Genomic DNA, 10,615 nt, shown 5'->3' with positions numbered 1-10,615 from the left:
TCCGCCCTTCCGCGCGTCCGCGGAGCGGGGCCGCGCGCACAGCGGGCTGCGGGGGTGGCCCCGGAGAGCCGCCCCGCCGCCGGCCCCAACTCCGCCGCGGCTCACCTAGCTCTGGGCCGGGCTGTCCGGCCGCGACCGGGAGTCGAGCCCCGCAGCAGGGGGCGCCGGGCGGCGAGCTGGGCGCAGGCGCGGGCCGGCAAACGTGGAGGGCGTGAGGTCACGGCGCGCGGACGGTCGTGCGCCGGCGCAGTGGGACGTAAACACAGGCGCGCGCCGGGGGGCCGCAAGGGCGGGCGCGGGCGCAGGCGCAGGCGCAGTGGGGGCGAGGAGGGCGCGGCGCAGGCGCATTGGCCGCGCTCGCGATGGGCGGGGTGTTGACGGCGCCGCGATGGCTGCCCGCGGGTGTCGGACGCGCGAAGCCCCGGGCCCCTCTCAGAGCCCGGCCTCCTGACGCCGCCAGTGGGCGGGGCCGCCCGGGCCGCCTCCGCCGCTGTCATGTACCCGCCGCCGCCGCCCCCGCCGCCGGCGCCGCGTCGGGATTTCGTCTCGGTGACGCTGAGCGCCGGCCAGACCTACGACGGCAGCAAAAGCTGGCGGCGGCGCTCGTGCTGGAGGGTGAGACGCCGGGGCGCGGGGCCGCCAGGGAGCCGGGTCGGGGCGCGCTGGGCCGGCCTGCGGCCGCCTCTCTGGGGCCGCGGGCTCTGCGGCTCGGGGGCGGCGCGCGGTACCCCGCGCGGAGAGCCGTCGGTCGGGGCGGCGAGGCGGGAGCCCCGCCCGGGCCCGCGCCCGCGCGTCCCCGGCGGCCTCGGGCTGCAGCGCGTCCGCCCCCCACGTCTGGGCAGAGGCGAGGTCCCGCCGGCGGCCGGAGTCGGAGCCGGCGCGCGCCCGCTGCGGGCGTCTGTGCCCTGCCCGCGCGGCGGCTGGTCCGTCCCGGCCGGAGGGCACCTCCCGCGGGGCAGACCCCGGGCCTGGGGAGCGCCTGGCCGCGCGGGGCTGGCGGCGGGTGGGGAGGTCCGCGGTCGGGTCGCTCTCAGTGAGGAGCCTCCCTGCCCTTCCGTCCCTCAGAAGTGGAAGCAGCTGTCGAGATTGCAGCGGAACGTGATCCTCTTCCTGCTCACGTTCCTGATGCTCTGCGGGCTCCTGTCCTACGCCAGCGTGGCTGACCAGTGGCGAGGTATCGGCTCCACGTGCGCCTGGCCTGGTCTGCGTGTGTCTCCGAGGGCCGGCAGGGCAGAAGCGGGAGGTCGAGGGCCAGAGCGCTGGCGGCTGTGGGGCTGGCAGGTGGCTGTGCGTTTCCCGTGGTGAGACGGCTTCCTCGGAGCCTGGCGGAGTCGCGGCACCTCCACGCCCTGTGCCTCGCAGAGAAACGGAGGTCCGGAGGTCCGGAGGTCGCAGGCCCCGTCCAGACGCGTCCCCGGAACTTGCGCACGCGTCTTACCCAGGGTCTGGAACAGCCCCCGCCCCGGGCGGAGTCTGGGGAGCGTGTGGGGAGTCCTGGTGAATTTCTCTGTTGGGGCCCTGGCCTGCAGCAGGGAGGCTGAGGAGCCGCTGCGGGGGGGCTCAAGCCAGCGGCCTGCTCCCTACCCTTTGCGGTCCCTGGAAGGGAAGAGCTGAAGGCCACGTATTCGTGGGGCGTGGGGTGGCGCGCAGGACTGGAGCTGCCGAGGGCTTTCAGAGAAGCTGGATTTCCTCTGGCGTCGTTGGTTCGTTTCCGTGGCTTTCCCCGGGGCTCACGCTGTCCTGTCGTGAGGAGTCTCGCCTGTCTCGACGGGCTGCGCGACACGCTCGGAGTCTGCTCCGGGCCGTGTGGGCTGCTGGGGACAAAACCGCCTCTCGTTTAGCGGGGAGCGGCCGGTCCGCGGAAGAGCGGAAGAGGAGACCAGCGGACCCGCCCGTCCTGCCAGCTCCTCGGAAAGCAGAGGACGTCCCGCGCCTCTTACCGCAGGTACGTCGGGTGATCTACGCGTGGGGTCGTCCCCGGGCTCCGTCCCGCAGCGTCTCGGAACAGCGTGTGGCGTTTCGGGTAGACGGGGAGGACGTCTCTCTGTCCCCGTCTGTGTGACGTCTGAGCCTCAGGCTCCTTGTGCTGGGCCCGTAGGATGATCCTTGGGGCGGGAAAGAGGAATACTGTCTGCTTCGTTCTTCTGGAACGCCTGCTGGCGCGCCAGGTCGTGGGTCTGCCGGCGAGCAGAACCGTCCCTTGCCTCGAGGAGCTGCGGACTGGCGGGGGCCGGGGGGGGGGGAGGCGAACCTCCTGGGAGGGGAGAGCAGTGGCCGCCGGGAGGGATAAGGCTGGCGCCGGTCCCGCGGTCGGGGAAGCCGCTGTGAGACTCTGCTGGTTCTGGGCAGGGTCCGGAGAGCTGGGCTTGAGTTGGATGAAAGTGCCTAAGGCCTGGGGAGCTGGGCTTGCGCAGGGACTTGAAGCTTCAGCGGGTGTGGACGGGGCAGGGGGCCGGGATCAGTCCAGGCCGGGCCCTACGGGGCTGCCCTGGGGAGCCGCAGGAGGCCACATTCGGGAGCTGTGTGTGAAAAAGCGGGTGTTCTCCGGCGTAGGGAGGGCAGGCGGGCGCTTCTTTTACTCGTTCTGGTCCCTCCCTCGCACACGGTCTCTGCCCTAGCGGTCTCTGCCCTAGCGGTTGGGAAGGCAGAGCCAGCCTGGGTGTTTCCCCACGGAGAGACACGTTTCCAGAGGTGTTTCGGGAGGTCCGTGATCCAGTCTCTGGTGTCCATCAGGGGCCTGGACGGTAAGGGGTTAATATGCACACCTCCCCTGGTCCAGGCCTGGGGACTGGGAGCCCCCGGCGGAGGCCACGTGGACTTTGTCTCTTGCTCGGACTCCAGCACTGGTCCCCGAGACCTGGGCCGGCCTCGGGGCTCTGTTTCGGCCAGACCCCCTTCTCCCGGCCACGTCCCTCGTGAACGTCGTCACCGATCCCGTGGACGCTGAGAAGCAGAGGTTTTTCCCGATTCGCAAGGGGCCTTCCTCCCGTCCTCTGGGGGAGGCGCCTCGTCCCGCCCTCTGTCGAGCACTGGCTGCTCCCGGCCCCGGTGCTCCGTCCCTGGACTCGGCGCCCTGCCCTCGCCACAGTATCCCGAGGGTGAAGCGCAGGAGTCCCGGGGCACTGGCCCGCGGCCGTGTTCTCTCTGCGGCTCCATCCGCGGGGGCGTGGTCCGGACCCTCTCTTGCTACCTTTAGGGTCTGTGACAGCCTGGGAGCATCCCGGACCAGGAGTTCAACCCGCCATCCAGGGCTGTGCCAGCCCATTGGCACATCTCCATCCCTGTCGGCCAGGGCCAGGAGATGGCGAGTCGGGATCTCCCGGCCAAATCTGCGTGTCGTGATGAGAAACAAAAGGGATTTCCTCTGGGGCCGTGTGCTGCCAGCCGGTTCACACACTCCCCGGGGTTGGGCCGGATTGGGGAGCGTCCCGGGGGGAAAGGAAGGGCAGCCCACAGGCAGTTGAGCTGTTTTCACGGGTGACTCTTGTTTTTATCTAGAAGCCTCAAAGGCATTTCCGACGGGGACCTCCCAACCTGCAGATTCGAGCCCCCAGTAAAGGCTCCGAGGACAGGAGGCAGGACGACACCAAGTGGAGGGACGAGGCAGTGGGTGACGCTCGTCGGGAAGGAAACACACGGAGAACGGTGGTCAGGTACGAGGAGCGTCAGAGACGGGGCTGGACGTGCAGAAGCGCTGAGGCCCGCGTGTCTGGCGTTTTCTGCAAACCAAAGAGGAGGAGGGTGAGCGCAACGTCTGAGGTACACGTTGCTCCCAGAGCAGGCAGGGTCCAGGGCGGGACCCTGGGGCAGGGGGGCAGACCCAGCCTTCTCCTGCTCGTCCTGCCCAGAGTGGCGGGCAGCAGGGAGCCCCGCCGGGTGGCCGGGACCTGGGGGCGTTTCCGTCTCCGCCCTCAGGCTGGCTGACTGCTCCTCCTTCTCTCCCTGAAGCTGGCGGGGAGCGGTGATTGAGCCGCAGTCGGGCACCAAACTTCCTACGAGGAAGGCGGAGGCGCCCCCCAGACCTTCCTCACAGGCCCCCAGGATTCAGAACCAGGCAGGTAAGACCCCACGGGCACCCTGTTGGGCCTCACCTGGACATTCTGACGAGGAGGGCGCGTGGACGCCCAGAGGGGGAGCACCTGCCGTCCCTCCGAGTGCTGGTCCCCCGTGACACCCGGGCGGGCCGCAGATCTCTTGAGAGCCTGGGGAGGACACGGGGCTCCTTGGCGGCCCATCGCTGCAGCCCCTGGCCGCCCACGTGGGTGAGAGACTCGTTTCCCAGCCTGCGTCTGTGCCACGAGGGGCTGGGGGGAGGCACCTGGGGAACGTGGAGACGCAGCCACCCCTCTGCGTCTCCACCCAGGCCCGACGGGTCCCAGCAGGTCTGCATGGTCCGACGCGGTGGCACCGGGGTGGAGGGCCTTTTGGGCGCAGGCGCGTCAGGAGCCCCGTGCAGAGCTGAGGCGGGGCCGGTCACGGCCAGGGCAATGGGCCTGGTGGAGCGGGGGCTCGTGCCAGGTCAGTGAGTCTGGGGCCCAGGCTGTGATCCTCTGGTCCCGATTGCTGTTGCCTCTGAAGGAAGGGGGACGTGTGGGGGACACTGAGCGATCGTGTGGCGTAGAGGACAGACGGCAGCACCGTGGGTGTCAACGCGGGTGGGCCTCAGACCGCACCGAGCGCCCATGAGCGGCGCCGCCATCAACTCGCACGGTTGTGTCCCCACGGTGGCTCCGTCATTCGTGCCCCGTCCTCCCCGGTGTGGAGGGCAGAAACCTCGTCCCCCACACGAGTCGGGAGGGCACCCCGGAAAGGCTCCAGGGCGGCCGTGGGTGCACCTGCTCCGTGTTAGGTCCTCCTCGAAGACGCCCGGGGCCGATGAGGTGCGACGGGGCACCCGGGAGATGAGGCGCTCCCGTCCAGGTCGGCAGCCGCCAGCACGCCCGGCGCCCCCGAGGCCGAAGGGCACGGCGCAGCCATCGGGTGCTCAGCGTGTGGCCCCCGGGCCCCCGGCGGAGGCACACGGGAGACCGCGCTGTCCCGTGCGGGCCCCAGAGGCCTCACCGCCCCGGCAGCTGCATCCAGCCGTGAGGACCCGACCTTGGGCGTTGTCCCCTGCTGCTGCCCCCCCACCCCGTGCGGGGCTCCAGAGGGGCCCTGTCTGAACCCTGACCGGCACCGGTCCTGGCGACCTGCTCTCTTCCCTCCAGCCTCCCCGAACGAGCGCCAGAGGGCCGTGATCGACGCCTTCCGCCACGCGTGGGCCGGATACCGCAAGTTTGCCTGGGGCCACGACGAGCTGAAACCTGTGTCCAGGTCCTTCAGCGAGTGGTTTGGCCTGGGCCTGACGCTGATTGACGCCCTGGACACCATGTGGATTTTGGGCCTGAAAAAAGGTATCCGCTGCTTCCCTCGCACGCGGCCAAGTTCTCCTGGGGTGACTCTGGGGCGAGCGAGCTGTTGGTGGGGGCGGTGGGGGGCTGGGGAATGAAACGCTGCTGTTCCCATCCGGTGCGCGCTCCCTTCTCGCGGGGGCAGGATCCGACGCGCGGGGCGTGGGTGGTGGCTTTCCCGCCTGACGTCCGGCGTCCAGGGCCGGTTCCAGCCGGTTCCCCTGTCGCCGCCGGAAGGGGCCCTGTGGCGAGAGGCGGCACGTGGGGCCACGGGCTGTCCGCGCCCCGCCTCTCTCCCTCACGTCCCCCTTACGCCACGCTGATCGGGTGGCACGGGGATCACGCGTCGTTGGTGATTTCTGAGCTGGGACTTCAGAGGCGCGTTTTAAGTTGTCTGAGGAGGCCCGAGACTCCCGCCGAATCACCCAACGCGGCCCTTTGTGCCGGGATCGTCCACCGTCGACGGCCCCTGCTCACGCACGCACGCGGGCTCCCTTTCTCTGCGTGCCTGAAGTCGCGGGGGTTCCTCCCCTCGCCCCGGGACCGGACGTGACGAACCTGTGGGGGAGGGGGGGAGAGAGAGACACAGGAATGCACGGGGCCCCCGAGCGAGAGGTCACGGGGCACCCTAGGCCCCCCGATCCGCTCCCCTCTCCACACCGTTTCGTGTCACAGAGTTTGAAGAGGCCAGGAAGTGGGTGTCTAAGAAGCTGCGGTTCCAGAAGGACGTGGACGTCAACCTGTTTGAGAGCACGATCCGCATCCTGGGCGGGCTTCTGAGCGCCTACCACCTGTCCGGGGACGACCTCTTCCTGAAGAAGGCTGTGAGTGTCCCAGTGCCCGCGGGGAGGACGGGCCCGAGCGAGCGTGGGCGTGCGAGCGGCTGTCGCCCGGCTCCCGGGATCCGAGGAGGGAGGGGTGGGGAGGGGTTCGGGGGCGCGGGGCGGGGGGGGGTTCTGTCCCCAGCGCTGCCGCTCCTCTGCTGGAGCCTCGTGGGCGCACACGCACGTGAGTGGTGTCGCCCTGCTTGTCGTCCCCGCGGCTTGCAGGGACGTGCTCTCGGAGCTCCCCAGGGCCAGCTTGGTTTGGTGGCCATGGAACGTGGAGGCCACGCGGGGCCAGTAAAGTCCCGTGTCCGTCCGCGTGACTGGACAGAAACGGGGGATGGGCTGGCCCCGTGGGACGGGGGCGCGTCCGCCGTGGGGCAGGGAGGCTTGATTGCCCGCTGTGCTGCACATCAGGAGGATTTTGGGAATCGGCTCATGCCTGCGTTCCGGACGCCCTCCAAGATCCCGTACTCCGACGTGAACATCGGCACGGGGGCCGCCCACCCGCCCCGCTGGACCTCGGACAGCACGGTGGCCGAGGTCACGAGCATTCAGCTGGAGTTCCGGGAGCTCTCGCGCCTCACGGGCAATAAGAAGTTTCAGGTACGGAGGGGCCGGGCTGCCCCGAGACGCCCCCTCTCGTTTCCTTTCCCGTTCCCCGTGGTTCGTTAGCAGATCCTGCTTTGCCGGGGACAACAGAGGCCGGGGTGTCGAGTCGGCACCCGGGGGCTGAGTCCTCGCCCCGGCCCTGCCCTGCAGCAGGCCTGTGTCCTCGGGGTCCCAGCCACCCGCCTCCCACGTGCCGTGGGGTCGGGGGCAGCGGCGCCCGCGGGGCTGGGCGTCCATCCAGGTCGGCACGAGGCAGGAGGAAGGGAGCTGTGCTGGGGCTTTCCTGACCCGCGTGCCCGTCGTGGGCCCTTGTTGGCAGTGAGTCCCCGGCCCCGCCTGGCGGAGCCGCTCTCCTCGCCGTTGGGGTGGGAAGGGGGGGGCTTCGGGACGCGGCACAGCGTGCCGGCGTTCTCCCTTTGTCTAGAAAAACGGAGACGTGATTGGAGTGAAATTGTGACTCTTCACGTGTCCGTGGCGCTGCGTTCCCCTCCCCCACCGTGCAGCCATGGGCGAGCTCTGACGCCTGCACGACATCCTCCCCGTTGGAAGTGGGCCGCGGCCGTGAGCGCTGTGCCCCGTGTGTGCGTGTGTGTGAGTGTGCGCGTGTGGCGGTGGGGGCTCTCAGTTCTGATCGTCCCGCGCGGTGAGGTTCTGCGGCCCAGGCTGCCCGCGTCGGGCTTGGTCGCCACGGGGGACGTTCGCATCCGTGTGGAAGGCGCCCACGGGTTACATCTGTGTCGTGGCACGCGTCCCACGTGTCCCTTCCCACCCCCAGCGGTACCCCGCCGTGTGGACGGGGCCCGAGCCGTCTAGGTGCTGGCCGGCCCTGCCCGTCGGTTTGTGTCCGACGTGGGTGTCGCGAGAGGAACGTGGCGGGAAGGGAGCAGGTTCCCCGCCACGCTCGGGCCCCCGGCTCTCGCGTGGCCGCTGGCGCGTTGTCGGTGGGCCTGCCTCGGGCGGCCGCGGATCTGCTTTCTGGGTGCGGCGTTCTCCGGCTGCTCGCTGGCCCCGTGTGTGTCCTGGGGAGACCGGCGCGTGGGGGCCCCTCCCTGCCTGTCCACGGCGTGGCGGCTGTCCCGTCGTCGGCGCCTAGTCCAGCGGCTCCACACGTGTCCTGCTGCTGGGGCGTCAGCCGGACACCTGCCCGATGCCGGGTCTCCGTGGTGGCCGGCGACCCGAGAGGACTCTGTGGGTGGGTGTGGGCGCGTGCGTCTGGCGGAGCCCAGAAAATGGCTCCCCGCGTGGGCTGCTGGGCGCGCTGACCGAACGCACGCGAAGCCGGGGAGCGGAGGTGCCGCGGGGGCCCGGCAGGAAGCTCGGAGCAGCCCAGGTGGGCTGGCTCCTGAAGGGTGCGCGGGAGCTCCCCGGGGGTGGTGAGCCGCGAGCCCGGGCGCGGGAGCCGACGTGCGCGCCTTCCCTCCAGCCAGCGGGAGCAGCCGGCCGCGCCTGGGCCGGAACGGCGGCCTGTTCCCTCCTCGGCGGGGAGCGGGTCCGTCCCGTGGGGGCGAGCCGACGCGGCCCCTCTGTGCAGCTCGCGCGCCCCCTCGCTCACGCTCGCTCTCCCGTCGTCTGCCGCAGGAGGCCGCGGAGGAGGTGACGCGGCGCGTGCACTCGCTGCCCGGCAAGAAGGACGGGCTGGTGCCCATGTTCATCAACACGCACAGTGGCCTCTTCACGCACATGGGCGTGTTCACCCTGGGCGCCCGGGCTGACAGCTACTACGAGTACCTGCTGAAGCAGTGGGTCCAGGGCGGAAAGAAGGAGACCCAGTGAGGCCGGGTTCTGCCGCGCGGCGGGGGCGGGGTCTCCGCGGCTCCCCGCGGCTCCCCGCGGCTCCCTGCGTCCCGGGTTCCCGGTAGGCAGCCGCCGTGCCGGCCCGCGCGCGGCCCCTCCGCAAGGAGCGTGTTTCCTCCAGGCACAGCCTTCGTGTCCAGGAGGAGGGGACCTGGCTGGTCGCTGAGGCCCACGCTCCCCAGCGCCAGGCGGGGCCCGGGCTCGGGGTCCTGCCCGAGGGGCCCCTGCTCGCCAGCTGCGCGGTCGCGGAGGCCACCGTGCACACACGCCCCCCAGCAGAGGGCGGCCTGGTGCCGCCTCAGACGGGGCCGGGGCTCTGAGCCACTAGCGTGTGCTCGGTGGTTCACGGCCACGCGGCCGCTCCTGGGTGCCGGGCGAGGGGGCCGTGCGCCCGGCTGGCCCCGAGCTGACGGGCTGCCGCCCTGCCCAGGTTACTGGAAGACTACCTGGAAGCTATCGACGGGATCCGAAGGCACCTGCTGCGCAGGTCTGAGCCCGGGAAGCTCGCCTTCGTTGGGGAGCTCGCCCACGGCCGGTTCAGCGCCAAGATGGTGAGTGTGCTGCGCACGAGCTGGCCGGGGAGGCGGGGCTTCAGCCCACACCCCACCCCACCCCCGACCGCCCACCCCGGCAGTGTCCTGAGCTGCGACCGATTTGTGAGCCCGACGTCGCAGAGAGCCCCGAAGTGCTGGCCGTGGGCATGCGCCTGGGCCGCGTGGCCTGGGCTGGGGTGGGGGCGGCAGGGGGAGCTGAGGGGGACCCGAGGTCTGCACTGGGTCCCTGGCTGCTCCCCCTGGGTCCCGGGCACCGCTCCCCCTGACCCCCACCGCTTCCCAGGGACCCTCACTCTCCCCTGTGCCCTGGGCCCAGCTCCTGGTCTCCTGCCACCAGCACTGCGGCAGCCCGTTGGTGTCAGTAGGGGAGGGGGGAGACCTGGGTCAGCGTCTGCTCCCCCGGGAGGGGGTGTCTTTCCCCCGCCTCTCCCCTGCTCACATGGAGCGTCACGTCCTGGGCCCGTACTTGAGTCGCTTGCCCGAGTGGACCCTGAGACGTCCCCGCTCGGGCTCGTTGACTCCTGGGGACACGGGAGGCACCATCCCCGGTGTCACCGCCACCCCCCGCCCCATGCGGCCACAGACTCCGCCGTGGTGAGGACCCGCTCTGATTTCAGGACCACCTGGTGTGCTTCCTGCCAGGGACTCTGGCTCTGGGCGCCCACCACGGCCTGCCCGCTGACCACATGGAGCTGGCCCGGGCGCTCATGGACACCTGCTACCAGATGAACCGCCAGATGGAGACCGGGCTGAGCCCCGAAATCGTGCACTTTAACCTGTACCCCCAGAACGACCGCAAGGACGTGCAGGTCAAGGTGAGCCGGGGCCGGGCTCCGGGTGTGGGGGCGCCGTCGGGGCCGTGTCCGAGCTCAGCCCGTGTCCCGCCCCGCCTGCCCCCAGCCGGCCGACAGGCACAACCTGCTGCGGCCCGAGACGGTGGAGAGTCTGTTCTACCTGCACCGCCTCACGGGGGACCCCAAGTACCAGGACTGGGGCTGGGAGATCCTGCGGAGCTTCAACACGTACACACGGGTGAGCTGCCTGCCCGCCGCTCCACTGGGCCGCGGGCATGGGGGAGGGGCAGGCTCGCCGTGGCCTTTGGCGTCGGGGGCACCTAGGGCTCCGGGGCTGGGGTGTCCCTTGGTCCCGTCCCAAGGGCCGAGCCCGTGTGGGGAGCCGGCTGTGGCCGCAGCCTGGACGCCGCCGTCTCGGCCCTGTGCAGGTGCCCTCGGGCGGCTACTCCTCTATCAGCAACGTCCAGGATCCCCTCAACCCCCGGCCCAGGGACAAGATGGAGAGCTTCTTTCTGGGGGAGACGCTTAAGTACCTGTATCTGCTCTTCTCGGACGACCCGAGCCTGCTCAGCTTGGACGCCTACGTGTTCAACACCGAGGCCCACCCCTTGCCCATCTGGGCCCCGCCGGGCGGGGCGTGACTGCCC

At 70.9% G+C, this 10,615-nt stretch overlaps 1 protein-coding gene across 1 annotated transcript; it reads left to right on the top strand.

Annotated features, from left to right (window-relative positions):
• The first annotated feature begins 368 nt into the window (after positions 1-368).
• On the top strand, positions 369-10,609 carry MAN1B1 (mannosidase alpha class 1B member 1). Its single transcript, XM_032850956.1, has 13 exons — positions 369-615; positions 1,066-1,174; positions 1,842-1,945; positions 3,499-3,653; positions 3,949-4,058; positions 5,208-5,393; positions 6,066-6,214; positions 6,632-6,820; positions 8,405-8,595; positions 9,051-9,171; positions 9,792-9,989; positions 10,075-10,206; positions 10,397-10,609. The coding sequence occupies exons 1-13, from the start codon at positions 496-498 to the stop codon at positions 10,607-10,609; spliced, it is 1,977 nt and encodes a 658-aa protein (XP_032706847.1). The 5' UTR covers positions 369-495.
• Positions 10,610-10,615: the final 6 nt, after the last annotated feature.

The sequence above is a fragment of the Lontra canadensis genome, unplaced genomic scaffold (genome assembly GCF_010015895.1).
Source record: "Lontra canadensis isolate GAN:19392208 unplaced genomic scaffold, GSC_riverotter_1.0 scaffold1371, whole genome shotgun sequence".
Lineage (NCBI taxonomy): Eukaryota > Metazoa > Chordata > Mammalia > Carnivora > Mustelidae > Lontra > Lontra canadensis.
The sequence above is the reverse complement of the archived record's forward strand: the minus strand, read 5'-3'. Positions and strand labels throughout refer to the sequence as shown.